Genomic DNA, 25,728 nt, shown 5'->3' with positions numbered 1-25,728 from the left:
CGCTTTAAGATTTACTCAGCAGACAAGAGCTTAGAGATGACTTTCCCTTTAGATAAGAGATTCTACCCTGTTAGTGCTGCTGTATTACCTGACTTAACTGACTAATGCAAGTGAAAGAGCACCAATTTGTAATGCGTTGCATATTGACATGCTGGATCACAGCTGCTCCTTAAGTTCATCTTCTGCTCTTTGTGTGCTTCTAATTATTTATGCAATAATTAGTTTCACATTTTGACTTAAAGTCTTCTTCCAGGCACGTTTTAAAGGATTAAAAAAAATCTGTTTAACATGGTTTTCCCAAAACTCAGACAAGGAGCTGGAAGAACATCTACTTTCACCCTCACTAAGAAGTTCTGGATCTTGCCTTGCCCCACCAACCACTGCTGCTCACTGACTACATCCTAGCATCTACCTGTGGTGAAAGGTATCAAGATACCTTTCATGGCATCAAGATGGCTATGTGTGTGAAAACACCTCTCTAGTGACAAACTTTGCACAAATACAAGTCAGTATAATCAATATTAGACATTTCAGGGGTAATAAACATAAGAAAAGTACATTTTTCAGTAAAGGGGAACTTGAGCTTGCAAAATTCACTGCCAGCCAGTTTGGAAGCAGCTGAAGAGTGGACCTTCAAGATCGGCTCTTCCGCTCCCACTCCAGCTACAGTAAACATAGAAATGCCATGACGTGAAGCTCATGGCGACTTCAAGCTGGCAGATTGTACCGAGCTGCCTGACAAGGTGCTGAGTGCTCTAGCACATTTAAACGAGGCCCGCCTGAGAGGGTTCAAGGTGATACGTTCGTTTGGTTTCAACAAGATGCCACCTTGTTGGTTGAAGGGATCGTGGCAGCATTTAGTTGAACATAACAACATTGCCAGGGACAACACTGGCTGCAAAGAGGCTGCACTGTCAATACAAGCTTAACTGTATAAAGAAAATCGTCCAGAATCCAATCATCAAAATGACTATAATAATAATAATAATAATAAAATCATGTCAGTGCATGCATCAACTACTTTGATAATAGATTAATCAGTGAGTATTTTTTTTATCTAAAAAAAGTAAAAATTCTCTATTTCCAGCTTCAAATTCAAATGTGAATATTTTCTTGATTCTTTATTCCTACATGGCAGTAAACTGAATATCTTTCAGTTGCGGACAAAACAAGACAATCTTGGGCTTTGGGAAACACAAAATAATCAACAGATTAATTGGCAATGAAAATATTTGGAAAAAAAAAACTGCCATGCTAAAATTAAAGTAATTAATGGAATAATGTAATCAATTATTTCTAGTCCCAATGATCAGGTGAAAACCCCCGGCTAGTCCAGACAATTTAAGACTACCGCAGCCGCACCAGCTTTGATTTGCAGCCATGTAGAATGTAGGGTGTGTGACCTCTGGATGAAACCTACAATGCATGCTGATACTTGATGTTAGCCAACAGGCTCTGCGTGAAATATGCTGCTAGGCAAAAACACAGCCTCCTAATGCCATTATAATCCCCTGACACAGCAACTGGCATGGTCAAAATATTCTACAAGCTCACTGAGCATTCTTATATATGACATGTGGAGAATCAGAAGAGAAACAGAGCTCGCTGGCTGCTGTACTGATCATAACACTGGTCTCATTAAACCTGCAAAGTCAGACACTGTGTTTTCTCACAGATATTCAGTGACAAACATGCCGTCCTGTTGTAACTGTCTTCGACCGTGCTGGTGTGGGGCAGCTGGTCGTTATTGCTGCAGCACCTTGCACACTGGGCGACACTTCAAACACAACGACAAGATCACGGAGTTAAGAGGTGGGGTAGTTATGCTAGAACTTAATTCCCTCACTAGATTCATTATGACAATTAAAATGCATAAAAATGTCATCGTAATGCACATCATCAAAGCATGTCTGGCCCTACTACCATTGTCAGCATTTCTTATCCTTTTAAGTGAGGTGGTACTGATGTCCCTTGGTGTGACTGTGTGCGTCGCCTCTGTCAGCGGCGCCACTGAACCTATGTGAGGGGAGGTCACTGTAGCACACGTGGGTGGGCTCCCCCCACGCTGCAGGCTAAGGTTTATGGTGAGTGACAGAGCGCTGGGTCAAGTAGATGCCTATCTCTATCTGCAGTAACGACAGCTTGGCCAGCTAGCTTGTTGGAGGAGGAAACGACCTGCTGGCTGATTGCTGAGGAACCACAGTCTTTGTTTGAGTAACCGTAAGCCCCGTCTTTATGGATCCTTGTGGAATTAAAGAACTAACAATGACTCAGTCTCTGTCATTAGAAGCACAGAGAAAGGTATGTGTGTGTTTGTCAGAGGAAGATCAAGGGATCACAGAGATGTTTAAGGTGTGTAGGAGACATGCTCACCGTCCGGTTACGACAAAACACAGCTTACACATGCTGTGCAGCAGAGCTGAGGCTTGCTGGAGGAAAGCAGACATCTTGGGGTGCTCGTCTACAGGGCCTTGGATCGACAAGAAGCACCCGTACAGCTTGTCAATCAAACCCATGTTTACTACATAGCTGGAAGAAACACACAAGAAGAGGGAAAAAAACGACATGCAATGGTTAATAAAATCTCCCCCAAATGGTAAAATAAATGTACTAAGGGACTAAAAATCTCATCTCACACAGGCAAACAAAGGCCTTTACTGTGCATACTTCCACAGCACTGCAGCTGAAAGCGGATACCTCACCTAAGCCCTCCACCCCCTGCTATTACTGCGATATCTCCAATTTGTCTTTGCCAATGACAGGTCTCATGCTCATGTTCCCTGTACTCTTTCAGCCACAAATCACTGCTAATAGTGTCATTAGAGCGCTGTTGTGGCCCCTGTGCCAGCCCAGCTCTGGGCCCTTGATAGTCTGCTGACCTGGGGCCGTCTTCTCACAGCTCCAGTATGCTTGGACCTTCGGGCTCAGCTCAGGCACTAACAGCTTACGAAAACTCTATAGAGCACTACAGCTGCCAATCAAGGCTTTCTAGTAGTTGATGTGCCACAGTTCCTCATCGTATCACTGTCTTGACTCTTGGCGTCTTTCACATGCCTTTTTTGTTAAAACTGTCACTCACTGAGGTCCTCTCAAAACAGGTGATTATGAACGTTTTCAACCTCCACTGCAGGTCATCCGACACTTGAACCAAGTCCCATTGTTTTGACTTGATCCTCTTCCAGAGCTTTCTTGGCTTGAAAGGATCTTTCCTCACACCGACTGCCTTGTTCAACGACTACTCTCCGTTTGGTATCCTGCTTGGTGGTCGAACTTGCCACTTGGTACCTCCACGTTTATGACAGTGATCGGTGACTAAAAGCACTGAAAGCCAAACTGAGAAACTGTTAATGAGAGGAAAGGAAATGGCGATCTCTTCTCTATGTGATATATGGGTTTGCATAAAAAAAATGTTCGCTAAAAATGTTTTGATCTTTGTGTCCTTCACTAGCATATACATTATTCAAGGCAGTTGAGGTAAATCTTGTGCTCGTACTTGGGATTACCAGTCTGACGACACCATTTTTCTCAGGCCCTCCCCTGTCTCCAGGGTTACGACTGGGTCAGTGGATGAGAGTGGTGGGCCTGTGCAGCTGCTCTGTCCAGATGAATCATGGCTTGTGGGAGGGATGGTGGAAAGACTGCACTCTTCCACAAGGCTTCATCAGGCCAGGCCTGCCTTTCCTCACAGCCCACATTTCTCCAACACAGCCCCGACTCCTACAGCCCAGACCCACATGGCTAGCTCCAACGCCAGGTTCAAGGAGGCCTTTCAAAGCTTTGGAAGTGCTCTTTGTTTATGCTACTTTGTGTGCCCCCCCTCCCCTAGAAACTGATTTTACTTGAAATGTGGCGCTGTGGAAAAAGTAAGAGCTGGAAGGATGCCAGAATACACCCTCATTCTCACACTACTCCCATTCTAACAAGACACCAGTTGGACAATTTCCAAGAGATCTGACATTTTTCTAACCTATTCTTTACATACGGCACACTGTTGAGGAAATCAGAGGTTGACCAACTCTGAACCCAGTGAAGAGGAGTGGAGGAGGGATGTATTAAAGGAGGTAAAAAGGTTGTGAGATGAGAAAAAGAGGTGCCATGTAGGAGGAGGAGAAGCAGTGTGAGTAATAGAGCATTGGAAGGAAAATACCTGATGAGGTCTTGTGTGCGAGTGTTGAAGGACTCTGTGGCAGAGCTCTTGACCTTGGCATCTGGAGAGGAAATCCATGTGTTTTCGCCTTGTCCAGACTCAGAGATATGCGGCCACAGGGACCCCAGGATGGTAGCAATGGTCTGCAGCAGGCCTGTCGTCAAACCCTCAAAGACCTGTTTGTTCACACTGCGGCCAAATATAGATTTGTCCTCATCTGGGACATATAGCTGCAAGAATGGAAGAAAAAAAAAATGTATACAGAAGGTAGCCTACCTAGAAAGCTTCAATAAATCTATAAATAAAAACATATATTAGTTAATAATCCCTTATGCTCACAGGCTGCATTATAAATCTGCATCCATATGCAAGACAAAATATCAAGAGAGTGTACAGTAAGAGATAAACCAAAGACAGGTTGATTGACAGATGAGCATTTCTGTCATTTGGATTTCCAGACAAACTTCATGAAACACACATGTAGTGTTACTTGCAAAGGTAAAACCTTCTCATTTGGTCTAATGGTTGGGGAGCATGCTGACAGCATAGGTAAATCCACCGACATTCTCCACAAATCTAATTAAAAGGGGATATGCTCGTATAGCAGTGCAACCCCCACTGCTTTACTCTATTGCTCACATGCATACCAGAACATATGTATGCACATGAATACGCACTCAGTCGAGCAATAAAACACAATAACAAAAACAAAGTTGTGCGGAATTTTAAAACCTTTGTTGTCTGACATGTAAATTAAATCACAAATTATTAAAACAGGGTGTGAAGGAGCGATAGATACTTTTTGTGCCTGCATTGAACAAATGGAGAACAGTTAGTTTGTCTCCTGCAGTGCTGCTGGATATGTCAGTCAGCAGAGCAGCTGCTGGGATATGTTTTATATAAACTGAACCATACAGGCTAACCTCTCCCTGTGTGCCCTAAGGAAATATGACTGCTTTGGATTGGAACTCACTCACTGGAGAAGGAAGCCCCAGAAGAGTTCATGCATGTACCACAGCCCTGTGCCTGTGCCTTGTCCTGTCTGTGTTGTGAGTGTAGGCGGCCCCAGCAAGCCGCCACCGTTCGATGTTTGGAGTGGGCTGATGTTTACAGTCCTCCTTACAGAGTGCTGAAGGATATGGGCTGACATGTCGCCGCAATGCAGCCTGCCTGCCTGACTGACTGTGCTCTCACATTCCCTCAGTCAGGAGGCATCTGTGGAGAGGTTGGGCAACGGTTTGTAACTCACTAGCTTGTGTCTTGCTCTGTCTTTCATTAACACTGTGGCAGGAACAGACACCAACAAAAAGGCAGGGTTTTCTCAGCGGTCAAAGCACTGTATATCAACAGATGAATGTAAAAAAAACATGGAAGGTTTCACAAAACGGCAAAAATGTTTGTGTGGTTACGTTAGAAATACTCTGATCACGCCTCGAATACCCTGTATCTAAACATATTAAATTTACTGAACTTTATACAGATTGAATTAATGCTGTTGCCACAAACTAACGACACAAATATTGAATCTCATTGCATCCTTCATGAAACATTTTGTTTGTGATGGCAAATTAGGTCTCTATCATGTGCCGGGACGCATAAACTTACTGTTAGCTGATGCAGCAGCAGGTCCATGAGAAGCGCTATCTTGTTGCTAAACAGCACATAGGAGCAGTTGAGGGAGCAGCAGGAACATGCCAGGTAGTAGGTATTTACAGCAGCACAGAGGGATCTAACAGAAAGATGACAAAGTTATTGATAACACGTTTAAAAAAAAAAAAACACACACCTCAAGGCAGGCTGCTACTCCCTTTGCAGTTTGTTAAAGAAACACTACTACTGAGATGTAAATGTCTAGCTCTGGGCACTGACAAGACTATCTGCAGTCATCAGGAAACCAAACACACTCTTCAGTATTTGTGGTTCCTTAAGGGTGCAGTTCGTCTTCACAAGTCAAAAGCATATCTCACTGACAGCGCGAGTAAGGAAGCCGATTCGAGGAATAAAACACTCATATCAGCTACTTATGTGGAGACTCCCCTCACTACAGCCACCTTCAGAGGAGCTGAGCGCAATCTCAGTCCCATCTTGGCTGAGATGGTGCAGCATTTCCGCTGGAGAGATAAAACTACTCCTCTCAGCAGCTCCTCAGAGCCGCCAGGCAGCGGCCAGTGCTGAGGCAGTCAGCATGCCTCTGTATTCTGTCTGCTCTAAAACAAGCCCCAGAGAAGATTAATGCTTTAGATAACTGACCAATCATTCTGCTGTGACTACTACTCCCCCTCGCCCCCGTTTCATCAGTTAATATTTTCTGACAACTGTATATTTTAGCCATTGGCGGAATGGCGTGTCCTATCTGCTCGCTGGAAGAAAGGAATCTGTCTCTCCACTGCCTAAAGTAGGCCATGTTTATTTCAACTGGTAAACATTTTGATATCTACCGAAACCTTCACATCTGCTGCGCGTTTTCGGTCAAACCACGCTGGCATAGGAAAGGAAAATAGATTAGGCTGAGGGAGACCCAAGTCTGTCAATAACTTCCTCTATTTTTTGCTCTGCATTTGCTAGTTGGCGGATCAGTCATTTCGCTGTATCATTATTGACATTACGGGCTAAAGCTGTCAGACATGGAATGCGGTGTTAATGTGAGAAGCACTATATTTTGAGTGATCGGATAGTGTCCAAATCTGACATCAAAGCTTACTTCCGTCCACCTAAAAACAATAACAGAGCAGAGTCCTCTTGCAAATTGTTAACCTCCTATATGGCAGCTGTATTGACAGTAATTTTATTAAAGCATAAAGACAGTGGAAAAACTTAAGCCATAATGGTTAAGTGCACTGATTGAGTAGTCTATGTGGAGCGAGAGGTGAGGTAACATGAGATCCCAGCCAAACTATGCTGTGTGCAACCACGCTGCATCAGGACTACAGTGAACATGGGACAAAGATCAGCTTCTATGCAAATACCAAAACGACAACTCTACTATTTTTTCCTGATATACTGTTGTATAATTATATGCTTTGCACAGCTTATGAAATTCAAGCTGTGGGTAGTTGACATTCCTCCAAAGGACAGGAGTTACTTTAGGTGCTTTAAGTCACTATCCTGGTATTTAAGATCATGTGCACGTTGAGTAAAGCGTACAATAGTAGGGATATCATATGACCTATCAGAGATAAAATGACTAGGCAGGACTGACTTGATTACTGTCAAAGAGCTGTTTTAGAACAGCCAGATAAAGTTCATCTTGGTCAGTGGTGGCAATCAGGTTACAACTATGACAACTGAGATTTGGTGCCCTCTCTGCTTGACAAATGTTTGTTGTATTACACAACGTAAACCTGGGAAGCATTTATTTTATAACCGCTTCAATCCTCCTTGGAATGTTGCCACGCAATCCCCTAAAATGGGATATTCAATCGTTCCTTCAAGAAGACATGAAGAAGGCAGTAACTCCCTTAAACTCTGAACTTCTTGTTAAGATTTAGAGAAGATTACAGAAGTTTTAGGTCAGTGGACTGGAGAGGCAAAGCATATTTTTTGACTCAATAAAGGCTAACAAGGCCCAAAAATCTTTAAAAACTGCTAACATTTTTTTTAGCTAAGCCACGTTAACAAATAGTCAAAGACCTCATCAGGTTGTGTATAGTCTTTTGTTACAGCTGACACAGGCAGTTTCCAGATGCCAGCTTTGCCAAACTTACATGAAATTATGTGACAGGTGGGGTGATTTGATTCTGTCATGAATTTTGTTTTGGTGATGTTCAGCCACTTTTAAATGTCGCTCTATGTCGGTGAGACCTTTTGACAGTTCCCTTTGTCACATACCGATACTACTGCAAAAGTTAAGCTTTGTAAATGTAGATTTACAAATGAAAAAAAAAAAGGACAAATAGGAAAGTACTGTATTGTATTTTCTCTGTACAAACTGACAAGTATATTCTAATTTAATCACTTAACTTCTGTCAAAACAGATCGGGCCCTCTGGCTCTGCAGTCGACTCACTCAACTGTTCATGTAATGAGCATGCAATTGCTTTGTAACACAGCTAATCGGGCTTGTCTTTGGTTGTCTCTGAACAAATGAGGAGGCTGTCAAAGGCATGTTTGAGTTATGCCCTTACACCAGCTCGTACAATGAACCATCACAGTGATCTGTCTTTGGTTTCCTCCCACCTAATTGAGCTTGATGAGCACGACACCTGATATTCCGCCCACTCTGAGATTCTCACTATCTCAATAACCCCTCAGTGACAGCTCCAGTCAAAGATTTTGTAGAACAATTTGGTAAAGTGCCGCACTGCCCTGTCTCATGTTGCACAAAAACTTTGTGGCGACTGATGTGTGCCAGTGCCATGGCAACATTTCTCCACCTACAGCGCTATAGGGTTCTCATTACACTGAGAGATTGAACTTCACGTTCCCCAAATGACCACAGCCACCATCTATCCAGCGCATTAACGATCCTTGTGACGATCCTGCTTTGAAGTTTTGAAGTTGGATATAAGAAAGGAGATTGAGAAAGAAAGTTGGTGCAAATGATGAGCGATTTAATCTGCTCATCTACACTAAACAGCTTAACCTCACACAGCCAAGGAATACCATTTTACCTGTAAAGCTATTCCAATCCATAGAGAAATGAGGCCAAGAGGTAGAGTGATGGAGCACATCTGATCCCGTCTCGCCCCCCTGCAGTCCTCTGGGGGGCTCTGCCTGGGTGGCCAACAGCCCTACACATGATAAGGTGGAGGCTTGGGGGGTGGGGGGGGGGGGGGGGGTGCAACTGACTGACCTGTGAAGCTAAACTCCCAATATTTAAAATTCACTTAACTTTAGGCTGATAGACTAGGCTATAAAAAAGGCTAAGAAGAAGAAACTATGCTTGAAGGTCATTATTTGTCCATTCAAAAAGCATCCTGTCTGGTTAACTCTCCAGCATAAATCAGAAGGAAAAACCCATAAACAAGGGTGCCCTAGCAGAAAGATATACGATTATGGATTTTGTCCATCTTTCAGCACAAAGCCATTTATTATAGTGAATTGCCAACTCAAAATTCAGTTGACAACAGGACAACAAGCATGTAAAAGGCTCTTTATGCCTTTTGTCACTGCCTTGTGTTATCAACCCTGAGATCTGTGCTCCTCAACCTGAGTCTCACATTTCTCGCCCTCTCTGTGCGTTTCCTATGTGCGTAGTCAAGCCTGACTGAAGCAGTGCTGCAGAAATCTGACCAACTTCCAGATCAGGTTGAGTCCCAGCTTCTTAAACAGGGTAAATTTGTGTTCAGGGGAAGAAAAAGAATCCTAAGCCAAAATAAAAGGTGAGGAGCAAATCCATTTCCTTGTGCTGTCAAACAATCCCTTCATTCACTGCTATCTAAATGACATTTAATTTGATTCTGCTGTTGATCTCTCCGATACCCTGAGTGCTTCCAAGACATCTACTCTGGCTGTCGTGCCACACTGGCCAGGTATGAAGGGGGAGAAATCTGATGAGCCGCCACACAGCATCACGCACTGGCGAATGAGCGTGCACACACACACTTACTCTCACAAATGGTGGAAAACATCCTGAAATAAAACCACAGGTAGCAGGTCTGATTTCACAGGATACACTAGGTCATGTGAGACAGTGGTAGAAATACAAATTGGGTTAACACTCAATGTCCAAGGACTCCATCTGAAGATTACCTGTTCCAGTTATCGTCATAGCATACCGTCTTTTTTAAGGATCGATGGGAACGGTCAATGTACAGTTACGACCAAAACATTACAATATAATCTTTTGAATAAAATTTTTGTTACCCTAATGATCAGAGACAATCATTTCTGTTTTTGTTTGTTTTTTTAAAGCATAATGAAGTTGACGGATGACACAGACTTCAGTGACCTCTATTGGAAGACATAAGGACGAGACAAAAAAGGTCCTAGTAAACACTGGTTTTGGGTTTAGCTGATATACGCACTTGTCAAGAGAGAAAGACAAAAAAGATTTATCCATCCAAAACTAGAGAAACAAAGGGGTAGTCTTACAGTAGTAGTACTCTGTATATAAATACTCTTGTCACAGTATTGTAAGGACAAAATACTACTAAACGGCTTTAACTGCAGTATAATAATTATACAGTATATGATACGGGTACATATGATCGGTGCAACTTCACACAGTAAAACACTACATATATAGACAGATCTCAATCTTTAAGTATAATTTTATATTAAAGTTTTTAAAAATTTTAAAATACATTTATTATTAAAGTAATCTTTTACGCAAAAATGCCAAATATTCACTAGTCCAATGTACTAAATGGGAACATTCACAGATTTTATCAGACCTCAATGGTAGTAAATTCAATATGTTATGATTTTGGACTATTTATCAAACCAGCAATTTAAAGTTTTTTTTTTTTTTTTTACATTTTATACCAAACAATTAATTGAGAAAGTAGTTGGCAGATGAATCCTTAGTTGTGTCCCCACTCAATAATATTAAGAGGCAGATATAAATATGTTTATCAATGGCGTTAAGTGATTCAAGCTGATTTAAGTACATGAATGTGAATTACAGAGATGAATAATTAAGATAATACAAATCAAATTAACCAATAAAAATAATGTGAGGTAAAAATCTATTTTGTTCACAAAAAAACCCCTACATGCTAACATTCGTGAGGTCAATGTTGCCTTTTGTGAGATTTCCTCTCTCCAGCTGAAGCTAATGACAGTGGCTGCATAAACCCTGATCTAGACATTCCAGTGACCACAGGGTTACACCAGGACATTAGTGGAGCCTCGCAGAGGAATTAGCTCATTAATGTAATGGTAACAATATGGAATCAGCCTCCCCGGGGACAGATGTGGCAGGAGCATCTCCGCAGCTGCCTTTTTTGTAAATCACTCAGCTTATCTGGTAGGAGGAGGTGATCAATACGGCAGCATCACTGTAAACAGATAATGTAGCGCACTCTGGGGCGAACGTCTGCATAGCAGCCCATTAGGCCACACAGCCATCCAGATGACGGATAGTGATAAGTAGACAGTCGGGCTGCATCCTTGTGTTGCATCTCGTCACCAACTCCCGACTACACTGACCTGACCGAGGTGCATCGCAAGGTTAAAGTGTGACCTCTCATGCATTTCAAATGGTTTACAAGAAGGGGAAAACTGTGAAATTGTGACTATTCCAATCTGCACATGGATTTACATTTAAGCCTTTTATTTATATTTATATACACAGTTGTAGCCTACTACTGTGCTGTAACAACTACCTGCATTATGTAATATTTCAATCTACAGTATAGAACATCGGAGGCACATCTCCAGTTCAGTTCAGGTCTCAGCTGGCAAAACTCTATTAGCCAGCACTATTGGCAGCACAGGACTAAAGTAGGTAACACTGAGGTATCAAGCTTGATTCTAAACAAGCTAATGAAATAATGTATTAGGCCTTGGACATACCGTAGTGTGACTGCTTTGTGCAACTCCTCTACATAGAAACCTGTTGCTATCTGGGATGACGGAAAAAGCCAATTCAAGACCATTCTTTTATTATTATTATTATTATTATTATTGATAACTCACTCCAGAGTTTGACCGGGCTAGTATTCAGAGGAGCCAAGAAGGTATTGTGTGCACTTGAGCTAACAAACCGTCATGCTCAGACGTGCAAACAAACTCAGCAAACAAACGCTTTTTCCAAGAAGACAGTCTTTCCATTTAAGATAATAACATTTCTTTCAATTCAGAAGTCTGCTTGAAATTCCCTCAGATTACAGTGATTGAGGAAGAGAGTACAAAAAAATCAATATACATGTGATGCCCTTTAAAAGCCTTATAAATATAAGAAGCATTTGTCCATTAGCAGAGATTTGGAGACCAGTAAATGCTAATGAATGGGAGTGCAAGGCCATTCGAGTCCATTACAGAGTCCCACTAGTGAGTACAACAGCCTCTCTGAGGTTATCTACTGGCAGGCCATGCAAACGCCAGACCCACAACTCAAAAATACTCTGCACTCTAAATGATAGATGGGACACGTGTGCTTTTTGTGTTCCGAGAGAAAAGAAGGAACACAAATTGATTACGGAAATGGTAATGCTCTTCATTTCTAGGAGGGCAGCGCTGTACCTCATTAAAACATTTTGAGAATATTTATTGAGATGAAGCAATTATAAACAATGATGAAGTAGGTTAGTTGAGATTAGCTCACTCGCTCTTGGCAATTGCAAAAAACAATCACAAAGAGAGAGGAAATAAAGAAGTGTGTTGTCAGTCGGGTCAGAGAAAGGATACAGTCAAAGAGAAGTCAGTGGGAAGAAAGACTGTAACAGCTGTGTGCTCTGCTATATATTCTCAAGGCCCCAGACAGACATTAAGCAGTCCGGATTGTTTCTCTCCTTTAAATTCAACAAACACAATCAGAAAAACAAAAATGACATTCTGCTCATACTATTTATATTCTTTCACATTGTGGTTAACGTTTGTTCCCACACAAAGGGCCTATTTGTATACGGCCAAAGAGAAATATAAAAATAGGTTGATTAATATTTTTTTGCCAGTGAAGTGTACAGTTGGTCAGAAATAAACTAATCTATTTCTGTTTCTTTGATATTATTTCATATTCTAGCATTAAAAACATATAAAACCTAGTAAGACATCCCTCTATGTGCTTTCATAATCTAATTGAGTATATCGCTGATTAAAGTTATTGATGTATTAAGTCTAATAAGTCATCACAACATCAAATAACCTTAGATAAACACTATGGATCATCGATGTGATTTATGTATATATGTTTTTTTCAATGGGGTCATCATGCAGGTGCTGTTCCTCATACATCGTATCATGAACGCAGGCTCACAGGGAATATCTGTCATTGCAGGAAATCACTCCACACCTTTTCCAATCCTGACAATGAACCTAAATTTAGCCTTACACCTAGCCAACGAGATCACGCTCACTCATGGCTAATGTAACGACTGATTTAAACAGCAACTGGTTAGCGTTTCAGAAATGAAACTGTTCCAATCATAAGCTAAAGAGACAGCTCACCCTGCTGGCTTGGAACAGAAACTTGATTAAGTCGTGATAATAAACTGAAGGGCATAGCAATATTTTTTTTAGGTGAGTTGTTAAGTCACAAAAAAATACCTGAGCAACCCACTTTTATGTATTCAAATGATATCAATATGTTAATAAACATGTAAGTATTTCAATTTTGTAACAGTACTCACTTGAGAGGAATACGAGGAACTGCAGTGGGTGTGGAAGCAGCAGCAACAACCTGCAGAATTTGTTCCAGAGCAGACAGGCCGCCGCCTACTTGGAAGGCTACTTGGTCTGCATTGTTCTGTTGAAAAGAGAGAAAGAGAGATGTTGAAACAGAGGTACAGTCGGGGGACAATGAGCCACAGGCTGGATAGAGGATTACATGGCTCTCACCAGAGAGGGAGCCGCTCTTTCTCCTACAGGGACAAGGGATTGAAATCTGAAACAAAGTGATCCCAATAGTATTTCTGTTTAATCTCAAAAGTGCACAACCCGACTCCGCCCCACGACAGTCAAGTTTCATTGGAAGGCAAATGCTCTGCAGGCCCAGTTAGCACCGGGGTGGTCTCAACGGATGGCCACAGACGAAGTGAAACGGTGAAAATGCCACTGGGCCAAACAAAGAAGGGGACATCTAGAGAACTTTAAAGTGAAGACAATAATTCTACTATGGTGGGATACAGAAAAACACAAGATTCTTATCATAGTCAGACGGAAGTTGGCAATGCATTATACTGTATCTACTGAGGTAATAAAGAGGCAGCATTTATATTACTTCACCTATTGTGTCAGCCTTTACAGGGATGAAAGAGCTATGTAATCCTGTTCAGAGACTTTTCTTCAACCTTCAACACCATCCAGCCTCACACTCTCGCAAAAGGAGCTCCTTTCACATTTCTAATTACTTTAGATTTGAAAGTTTTGCACTGATAGCTGACTTTTCCTACAATCTGATTTCAGTGTGCTTGACTTAATGGTCCTATCTAAAATTGGTGCCTTGACTATAATGACTGTTCAAATCCTTTTATTCTCCTTCCATTGTCATTCATTTTATTTTAGACTAAATATCTTCAAAAGTTCTTCAGAAATAAAAAGGGGGTGGCAACATTCAACATGGTAATGTCATGAAATATATTTGTCATAAAATATGTATATATATGTATATATATATATATATATATATATATATATATATATATATATATATATATATATATATATATATATATATATATATATATATATATATATATATATATATATATATATATATATATATATATATATATATATATATATATATATATATATATATATATATATATATATATATATATATATATATATATATATATATATATATATATATATATATATATAAGGTTAAAGGCTCTAAAATCAAGAACAAGACAATATAGTTTAAAGGTGTACTTGTGTGGAAAAATATGTCTGTGAATATCAAGGCTAAAATTAATGTTTTTAAGCTTCCAAATGTGCTCCAATCATGGCATTTTAAATATAGCCTGGAGCTTCTGACTTCCTGATCACTCTCTGAGAGAGTATGTTTTTTTGCCCCATTTAAAACTACCAGTAACCCATGTATTGCTTGCACAATCCGACCACTTAAAATTAAAAACTATTTTTTTAAGTCCATGAAAGAGGTCCGTTTTGTATTTATTTTATGACTATCTTGTGAGTTAGCCTGATTTATTTTTTACTACTACAATGCCAAAAGTTACACAATAGTGTAATAAACTAAAAAAAATCAGCAGTAGTGACATGGAAGACAATATTGGTTAAAATTATTTAGGGTATAAAGGATCCCCCCAAGTCCGTGGGTACCAGCCATTTTTAAGTTACATTCTTCTTCCCCACTTCAGTTAGGATCGAAAAAAATAGATTGCAAATTAACTTGAAGGAAACACGTCAGTCCAGTACATTAGATTTATGTACACATGTAAATAGTTAGGTCCTGCCCTCCTGTGATGATAGAGTAATTGGCAGTAGGTCAGATGCTGTTGCTACAGTGTCTTATAAATCAACAAGTACAAAGCCAGGAGCGGGCGCTGACTATCAGGCATGTTTGTGCCTGGGTCGACACGGAGGAAAGGAGCTGGAGGGGAGCTGCTGATGGAGGGCCTTCTTCACACAACTGCAGAGGGCTGTGTTACACTGCAGGTCACTCCTCCACCTAATGAGGTTACAGGCTCCTCAGCGCTGTGAGTGACAGCACTAAAATCCAGCCACTTCACAGCGCTTTTGTTCCGCACATGGGAAGTTGCCAACAAGCCTGAACACATTGAGAGAGAAGCGCTTTACCAAATTACAGATAAGCTCTTCATCTGTCATTCATGCCCGCTGCTGAGGCAAGTGTTCCTCAATTCCGGTGCTAAGACACACACAGGAGAAGGACTGAACAATCATTTAGGGTTTGAGACAAAAACATTATCAAACATGTCAAAGACACTTTTCCGTCAGTATAATGAGAAATGTCTCAAAAACAGTCTCAAAGCAGTGTTTCAAAAAAAAAAAAAAGGTCTTATTATGATTTCTCTTCTGTATGCATTTTCCATGCCTAATCAATTGGGTCTCAGTTACTGAGCTTGGCTTAACCCCTCTCTTAACCCTCCCATCAACACACCTACCTAAAAGCTTCTAGGCTAAATGAGAAAAGGCAGCTCTTTCATAGCAGCTTATCAAATGGTATTAAAGGGGGTAACTGGGACCTGCCCAGTCCTGGCTGGGTTTCTTGGCTAGTCAGTGCCTTTTCTGCTCTGTTGACAGATTTATCTGTTGTGATGATGGAACAATACGAGTGAAGAGGATTAAGTTCAAACTACCTGACATACTATCTTTAGGTGGTCTATGAATGCAAAGGTCCACAGAAAACAAAGCAGGCAACAGAGTACTTTGAGGACATACATTTCACCAAAAAAATAATGTTTAAAGTAAAGGTTTGTTTTGCATAATAACAGCTCTGAGGTTTGCGAATGTTGACATTCGTGCTGTGCAAAGCAGCTGACTTTCTGAGCATGGAAACCAGCATCTAGTGATGACAAATCCTCTCTACAGACCTAACCACACACGGCAACAGGAAACATTTTTGTATGTTATTACAGTGACAGTGTATGCAGTAAGTCAAATTTGCATAAAAATGTAACAGGATCAAATAAGACAATTCTCAACCAGTTTCACCCACAAACGGATACTTTGACACTTGATTCTACCTTAGTACAAAAATTGCAAGGTTTGCACACTGACAGCTGGTATGCAGCCTGTTGCAGCAGCTCTCTGAGGACTTTCCCCCCAACTTTTCACTTTGTTTTTGTTTGTTTGTAACTCTTGTTACCAGCCATGACACTCATGCTGGTATTTTTTTCAGCGATGGCGTCACAACTGTAACATAGTTGAGATCAAAATGAAGTCTGAGTTCGACAGTAGGGGGCCAGAAGTAGGTGGGTAATAACTAGCCACTGCCACTACTCTACTGCTGCTGCTGCTGCAACAACCAGCTGTGGATCAGTAAAGGCTCTTGGATGCTAGCAAATGTTAGCATGGTAACACGCTAACATGGGGAACATGGAAATGATTGTACCTGCTATTGCTAGCATTGTCATTCTAAGCATGTAAGCATACTGATATAGCCTTTAGCCCAAAGGCAGCAGGGCCTATGTACAGCCTCATAAAGCTGCCAGTGTAGCCGTTTGTCTTTTTTTTTACTTTTAATGGGTCATTGCACAGATTTTACATGTCAAAATGAATTTACTCATCACAAGGAGTACTACTTAGACTCTGAAAACAGCAGCATAATGTCTTCTGTGGTCTCAAAAAAACTGACTAAAGTGACATAATAATACATAATACATAGGGTACTGCACATGAGAAATAATACGTCTAAGCAATGCAAATCTTAGCTCTAAGGCTCCCTCCAACAGTGCTTATAAAATATGTATAAGAAAGTAGGATTACACAAGTAACAACAAAATGATAATCTTAACCCAAAGTAGTTTAGATTCTCTCTTCAGATGTTTAAACTGTTAACCAATGCTCTAACTCCGTATTTTCCAAAATGTAGGAGTGTCCCTTTAAGGTCCAATCTGTCAGTGCTTGGTCACACCCAAACAGAAGCTACAATAAAACACACTAACAGGATAAGCAACTAATTTCCCCTCAAACAGAAAAAAAAGGGTCGCCACTAAGGGCAGAGCATTAGGACACAAGCAAGAAGGATGGCTTCTGAATTATTAATCAAGGGGAATCCTATCTAATTATTGTCCAAGGTGACCATTGTTACCCCAGCTGATGTGAGGCCCGAGGCAGCTGGTGATTCCTGTGACGATGTCCAAAGACCAGCAGACCAGCCAGATTGTAGTCTCCTCCCACCAGACACTTTAATTAAAGCAGAGAGGAGGGCACAGCCTCGGCCCTGCCCCACCAACAGATGGACAACAACTGGCACAGTTCATTAAGGACTGGCTTCAACTTTGATCCGTACCTCCAAATTTTAAATTTGTTCGTTCACAATGACGAGTATGATCACCCTCGCCTCGCATGAGTTTCATCATTTAGCCTTATAGAAAAGCTTGAGAGTGGTAAACAAAGTCCTGTGGGCCAAGTCAACTGTAAACCACAACAAGGCTGCTGGAGTAAACATTTTAAGGTCGAGTATAAACTTGTGTGTTTACAAGCCATAACTACATGAAGAGACTATGTGAGTGCAGGGCGGACGTGGAAATGGATAATTCTACAAACTGTGTTCATTCTATAAAATGAGCCAAGATTAATCAAAGGCCAGTGTGGTGCAAAATGAAACCTTCCACAGAAACCACAGACTGCCTCTAGTTGTAACTAATACACCAAGAAGCTTAGAACCATTTCACTCCCTATTTGTCTTGTGGTGAGGAGACAAACATGAGGCTGTTTGGGAACAAATTACATTCTACAAAGAGAAAATACGATAACCTTAGAGCTGAAACTTTTAGATGATTTTCCATTTATGGATAAGTCCATTTTCTCAATTAATCATGTAATTATCCAACAACCAAATCCTCCCAACAGCCTACAAGATAATGATATACAGGTGTGATAACATCAAGGCTGAAACTAACAGAGTAAAAGTATGAATTTGTTTTTAATGAACAAAATAACTGTTAAAAATATACATTTTGGTTCTGAAACCAAGTATCGTAAATGCCTCAGATACTGCCTAAAATGCTGGTATTGTTATCAGCAACTACACAGTCTATGCACCGCCTGGATAACACATAATATAGCCCTGAAAGTCCTATTTATGTTCTTTTCCTTTACTTTTTCCATTTCTGACGAAGTTCTGACACTGCTTATCCAGGCTGTATCTGCCAGTCTGCGGGAGGCCCAAGCAAGAAACCTTATTATCCCGCCACGCCACCCTTCACCTTCCCCCCCATATCCCCAGATACAACTCCCACAAGTCCCCCTGGTGGGCCCAACCAGGCTCTGACAGCTGGCAAATGAAAATGAAAAGTCTTTGGTTGCACTGTGCTCCTGACAGTTCCTTACCTGTCATACATGTTGCCCTTTTCCAGACAGGTTTTAACTGAAAGCAATGGTAAACACTTTGGGCAATATATAAATACAAGTGCTCAACAATAAGGCAAGAAAAGAGCAGCCCATTGGGAAAACTGATATTCTCAATCACAGAAAAAAAAAAAAAATCAGGTTTGACGCAAAATAAACCATTAGAGGCCACAGAGGGAGAAACACTCTGGGGTCAGAGACTAGACGTAGCCTAGAAAGCAGGGGAGGAGTGAGGGGGGTGGGACCCAAACAGCAGTGCAGGAGGGGGAGTGTCGGGTGTTGTCTAAGGAATTAGCAGAGAAAGTGGAGACTGAATCAGATATGGGGGAGAAAAACAAATCTCTAGGTGAGTCAATGACATGAGAGATGCTTGTTAGGTCAAATAATCTAAACGGTCCCGACTTGATGTGACTCAGGGGCCAGACAGCCATGCTGACGGAGACTCTATTTATTTGACTTTGTCCAGGGATTAGAGAGGGAAGTGCTCCCCAGGCAGCCTCATTGGCCAATCACATTGTTCCACTCAGCTCTGGCCGACTATTTCTGTAAGAAGCTGGTGAAGCAGAACCTGACAAAACAGTTTAGAAATGTGCTTTTGAACTGAGGTAAAAGACAAAGCGAAAGCACCAGGACGGAGCTACCTCCTTCCCAGCACCACTGCTGTTGAATAGAGTGCATCTACTGTGGCCCACTGACCTCTGAACCCCGACTGGGAGTATGCAGAGCTGAGGGGAGGAGCCCTCGTGTAGTGACAGCTTGTGAGCTACTCACATCACACTGGTCTCCTCCTCTCTCCTTACAGGACGCTGCACCACCCACCTCAGCCACCTCTTTCTTCGCCTCTCTGGGGAAATTCAGTAATAGCCTCTCTAGCCGTCCCCCTCGTCGCTGATGGTACACCATAATCTCTCTATCCTCACGCCCAGAGGCATGCACAGTGGGATGTTATGATGGCTCGTACCACAACTTGGCAGGAAATTTATGCCTCATTACAGGAAGTGGGCTGTATATTCTCCTCATCATAAACACGATGGCAGGTGTTTTAATTCCTCCTTTCAGTCTCAAATTGATGAGTTTTACTGTAAAAAAAAAAGAAAAGAAAAAAAACTGCCACGCAACAAGACCTTAGGGACAGATGTTTCAAATCAACAATAGTTATAAATGCCTGCCATTATATCTGATAATTATATATTTATACAGATGTAAAGAAGTGTAAGAGAAAATCCAAATCCCCGAAAAAAAGTCATATCTGTTTGCCTTTGTTCAATAAAGTCCTGTGCATCCATGGCATTTCATCTGGAAATCCAATTTACTATTGTCTAAACTAGTGACATCTGAGTCGTGCATGCCACATAGACAGGGGACAATGCTTTCTCTCGTGCTAGGAAGCTCCTCTATTGGTACCATGTGCACAATGAAAACACAGTTAATCTGGTCTTCATTAGCCAATAACCAAAGGCAAGTTGGTTTGGAGTAAGTGATACTCTACATTTGGAGGGTGAGACACAGGGAGACACAGCCAAACACAACTCATCACTGAAGAAACATGCCAAAGGGCTGGCATGACTCGCTGCAGACTGTTCAGTCGGCAGACAAGCAACAAAGCAAAGCAGACCAGCACATAAGACACCAAAGACGAAGTGAAGTGGTAACAGACAACTTCAAACCACTGTGATCAACGGCAAAGAAGGTATTAACGAACAAGATGCATGTAATTCAATCACATCAACTGCATCTATGTGATGCTTTTGTTGCCCTACCTGTTTCTCTAAGATGCGAGAGATCTCTCCCAGAGTTCTGTCCAGACCAGACACTTTGTTGTTGGCCCATTGGCCGCTGTCTTGGCCCTGCAGCTGCTTCAATAGGTCTTTCACCAGGCGCTGCAACCTGATCATACAAGAGCCAAAAGTTATTATAAATCTGTTTACAAACAAAAGATAAACCATGCGACTTCAGCCAACTTCTACACACCACAGAAGAGTTGAAACTTTAAGTTGGTTTAACGATTAGTCAATTAACAGAAAGTCAATCATCATTTTTCAAGCCAATATTACAAAAGAAATATATAGAGTGTGAAGATTCACAGCTTTTCTTTGTTTGCTATGGCAGTATAACAACAACAACAAAACTAATCTGCAACATTTTGGATAATTTGTTAAGTAAAAAAGACCATAAAATTGCTTCTCCCAGCATAATGCAAGTAAGTTTTCTTTTATTAAATTAGTTTAAATATATTTAGGTTCTGTACTGGTCATCATACAAAACAATCAGTTTAAAGATGTCCCATGGACATTGGATCTTTTAATGTTAATGAGATCTTTTAATCTTAATGGATTACCCTTAAATAGGAATATATTGCGCATTTGTGGGATTTTTGTTTTTTCATACATCTGATTTTATGGACCCAATGAGTGAAGAAAATAAGCTGAAGGTGAATCAATTGTTAGTTGCAGCCCTATACCAAATAGTTATAATCATTACAGTAAAACATGAAAAAAATATGAAAAAAAGGAAAACACTCACTTGGCCTTGTATGGGGAGTCAGGGACCTGTGTCTTTACCTCCATTGATGTCTCATATTCCTTTGCCCTGCAGAAGGAGAAGTCGGAAAAGGTCTTTGAATACCAGGAAAAAAGTATTTGGCCTGTCAGTAAAGAACACATTGGATGAAAGTGTGAATAGAGGGCGCAAGAGAGAGAGATAAAAGTTCAAACTGGGACTGTTTATTTGGCCTGTCAGCCGCTCACCAAGTAACTTTGCTTAAAATAATCAGACACCGGCTCTGTAGGGACGGGGGATTCGACTCATATTAAGAAGACTTTAAAACCTGCCTTCCTTTGAGTTGTTAACAAGGGAGGATCAAGTTCTTCACTTCACCCATTGTCACATAAACAGTTAAAGGGGGTTACAATATACATATATAATATATATGTGTGTGTGTGTGTGTGTGTGTGTGTGTGAGTGAGTGCGAGTGTGTGTGAGAGTTAGAGAAATTGGGTGGGGGATTCTGCCCGTCACTCAGGTATTCCCAGACATGATAAGTAACTATTGATCAGAATTAGATTGAGCGCTTTCCGGTTACCCATCTCTACACTGATAGAATCAAACACTTCCTGGAAGATGACAGGTGGATTTGTCCTGGCAGGCCGGACGTGGACCGACCAAGGCTTCATCCTCTTTTCACAATCTCTTGTATTCAAGGGCAGTAATCCAACAGCAACTGATAACTCACCTCACAGCTAGACCAGGACATTGAGATAACAAAGTCCTTCCACAAAAACGGCTAATGGGGGCCATATATTCTAGCATTCAGAAAGATATTGGTGTTATTCCTAATGCGTTCCTTCATGGTTTTAGCTTTTTGTTTATTATTTGTGTAGATGTGGCCTCTACAAAACTCTCATAAAGACTTGAATGACAAAGGACTATCAAATACTATACTCTTCTATAGGTTTAAAATTAATATTAAGGTAAAATCAAAACAAGCAATCTATAAGATCAACCGTATTACTATCAAAAAGAACAAAAGGAAGAAATACTGCATTAAATACCAATAGACGTGGTTGTAAGTGAAGGAAAACAATACACATTCGTTCTAGACAGTCATTTTTCTTGTGTCTTGTGTTTAAGATAAATGGGGAGCACAGACAGGCTTTCAGAAGGCCCTGAACTATATCCACCCTGTTTGTCATTCATGATATTACAATATTAATCTCCGACAGGTTTATACCTAACCAGGTTAAACATGGAGCAACAGCAGAGCAATTCATTATTGTCAGAAGCAGCGCATGTTAAATGAGCCTCTGGCAATAAATATCAGTGATCAGCAATAAGAGAGAAAGCACAAATCTATAGTGCAAGACTAAAAGCAGTTTATAATAACACAACAGATCTCAACTCCTTATACCCTTCTTTCTTTTATAGATACTTCTAATGCCCCAAAAACACGTGATTGCGATGTACACCTGGAAAAGCAAGCCAGGCATCAGTTCTGTGGCAATAAAGAGAAGGAGATCCTACAGAAAACTAAAAATACACTAATCATTACATTTCATTTAGCTGGCGCTTTTTTCCAAAGCGACTTTAAAACTCACAGTGGCCACTCTGCTCCCTGCTGAGCAAACCACAACCAACCACCTACACACAAGCAACGTGTACCAGAGAATGAGTGGAGACTTTGGTTTCCAAGTTCAGAACCCATCTTGACACTAACTGACAGACTACTTGCATGAAATTTTAATAGCATTTTCCCCTTCCCAAAACACTTATTATTCGAGGTTAGCCAAAACCACCAAAAAAAAAAAAATCATGTGGGTTAAAATGTGTGTTCACTACTTTATGACAGAACAAGGCTGCGATGTTTGCCTGGTGAGAACCACTCACGTTTTACGGACACCATACGGTGTTCCAATAAAACGGTTCATTTCCACTCTGCGGTGAAGCAGCTCACCTTTATGTTTACTGGCGCTCTGTGTTATTTATGACCTCTGAAAGCCTGCTGCCTGTGAGTGCTAGTCTCAGCAGGGCTGGTGCAAGAGTGACGGTGAACAGAGACAGATCATGTTGTCATTTTTTCAGTACAACTGAGCCTCACAAAGCCAAAAACAGCAGCACTGAGAATAGAGCCCTGTAGCAGAGTGTTTCAGCCTGTAGCTGCCACTTATTTCGCTTTTCAATACATACTTTCTCCTGAAAAGCCTTTTAATAATGAATTCTTCAAATCCACAGGTCAATCATGACAAAATGTTGGAGGCTCTATTAGGATCATTAAGTCTGCCTACACTCACAAGAGGACACTGACCTCTGTGATAGCAAAGAAACAAAATCGCAGCCAGACTTAAAATGGGGAAATTGGGACAAACATCACAAATGATGTTCAGGTCATTTAAACAGGGCTGCTCAATAACTTTTTATTTAATTTTTTTTCCCAAGAATTGTTCTGTACAATTGATAACAATGCAATTAACAGAATAAAAATAATTGTAGGTGAATAGAAATTTGCAGATGATAAAAACAACTGATATTACTGATAGAAGAGTGCATGGCCATGTAACAAACAAATTTGCATCTTTATTCTTAATCATAATCTCATTAAAGGTAATAAAGAGTATTTGCAATACGTCACTAGGTTAATCTTGAAGATTTAATACACTAACCCCAAGTTTATAAATTATAAATGCCATGATCTTAATCTCTTCATAGATCTTCCAGATACAAATAAAGTTGTCATCATCATCAATCAATTATTCCAGTAGCCCACCTATGCTTAGTGGGAGGCAGGCGGCAGCAGGAAAACAATAGAGTTTAGCTAGCACGTAAGAAAGTTGTCGGTTTTCTCTGTACCCTTAAAAAGGAGGTCCCTCTGTCCTAAAAAATGTTGACATACACATTTATTATTATTATTATTATTCTTGAGATCCAGTTTCTTCTGATGCAATCCGATACCGATTCCTGGGCTGAGCGTATCGGGCGATACCTGATACCAATCCGATACTACTGTTGAATGAATGAACCGTATACCTTGCAATGTGAGGGAAGGCATCCGGCTTAGCATAAACATTTCACAGACATTAAACACTTAAATTGCACTTTTCAACCTGCGTGGGACAAAGCTGCTTTACAATGCCTCTTACACGCACGCCTGGCCATTGGGGGCAATGTGGGGTCTGGTGCCTTACTCGTGAACATTTAGCCATGTGAACAGAAGGAGCCAGGGATCAAGCCACCACTCCTGCGATTCACGGACGAACCACTTTACTTCTTGAGCCACACCAAGTTGATATTTTCTGTGTATATGCAGTAACGTTCTTTCTGTGGTGTGACTTATCACTGTGTTCATTCTGTTACATGTTCATGGTCTTCTGCAAAAACGAACAACAGAAATGGAAAAAAGAAGAGAGCCGTTTCGTTCTGGTTCCTTACCAAGTTTTCACTTTAAGGCCCAGTTTTCTATTTTCCAAACAGATAGAGGATGATGCTTCATGATGCTTCATGATGCTTCATAAGTACCTCCCCCAGAACATCCTCAAGTCAAAATCAAGACTTTTCTTACAGGAAGCTCTCCCGTTGGTTATCTTTGTCGGCATGGAAATAACTGCTAACTGGCAGGTGGGTTTTTGGATGTCCCTTCTCAGAGATCCAAACTGCTTGTGATTTTTCCCAAAAATGTCACCACAGGCACCAGTTTATAATACTGCAAATGCAAGGGCTGTCATCAGTGGGCCATAGGCTAAGTCACCATTGTATTTGGCAATAAATAGTGACTTCAGACATTTATTTAAATTAATGATTCAAGATTATTACTTTAACTTCAAAAAATTTTGCAATGTGATTAACATGTATACATATTTGTGTTGGGTTTTCACCTTTTTTTAAGCTTCATTTACTACAAAAATATGACTTCAGTTTTATAGGCTACTGTACTTCTCTGCTATACACATTTGCTTAGTTTCCTAGAGGCCATATGTTACTTTGTCATCCCGTTTGTAGTGGAATACTTCCAACAATCCGCATCAATAACATCTTAAAGTATTGTCAACATTGTGTATCTTTCCACTCCTCTCCCTCCTTGTTTTGACAGCCAGTTAAATTGATTGAGCTCAGGTCCAGGTTCTGACACACAGCAGCTCTGCCTCCTATTTGTTGATTACTATTGATTTTCTTTGATACTTCATTTAAAAATCAATAGCTCAGAAGAAGAAAAATAGGCATGGCTCATACATACTTTAACATGCATCCTGTGTGAACCAAGGAAGGCTTCAGATTTGGCAATGCCATGGCAGCAATTTGGAGGAAAGCTCTTTACAGGTGAAAGCCCGGGCCCTACAGATCGATTTGCAGTTTTGCTCCCCAATCACAGAAAGTGGTCATAAATTAAGCTCATCAGTGTTACCTTGTGGACAGCCAGGATGCACATAACATCTGCTTTCCTTCGCCTTGTCACTCATAAAAAAAAAATCCTGGCACAGTTTTGTCCTC

General features: G+C 40.8%; 1 protein-coding gene across 2 annotated transcripts in view; it reads right to left on the bottom strand.

Moving 5' to 3' along the window:
* scaper (S-phase cyclin A-associated protein in the ER) overlaps positions 1-25,728 on the bottom strand; it is a 59,659-nt gene that overhangs the window by 10,355 nt on the left and 23,576 nt on the right. For both annotated transcript variants that reach the window (XM_083916026.1, XM_083916027.1), the window contains exons 21-26: positions 21,274-21,339; positions 20,511-20,637; positions 13,380-13,495; positions 5,753-5,876; positions 4,148-4,377; positions 2,374-2,529 (exon numbers count right to left, since the gene is read on the bottom strand). In XM_083916026.1, coding sequence (XP_083772152.1) covers positions 2,374-2,529; positions 4,148-4,377; positions 5,753-5,876; positions 13,380-13,495; positions 20,511-20,637; positions 21,274-21,339 — 819 coding nt within the window. The remainder of the gene's footprint in view (positions 1-2,373; positions 2,530-4,147; positions 4,378-5,752; positions 5,877-13,379; positions 13,496-20,510; positions 20,638-21,273; positions 21,340-25,728) is intronic.

This window comes from Echiichthys vipera (genome assembly GCF_963691815.1).
Source record: "Echiichthys vipera genome assembly, chromosome: 7".
Taxonomy (NCBI): Eukaryota; Metazoa; Chordata; class Actinopteri; order Perciformes; family Trachinidae; genus Echiichthys; species Echiichthys vipera.
Note: the sequence above shows the minus strand (reverse complement) of the source record. Positions and strands in the feature narration are given on the sequence as shown.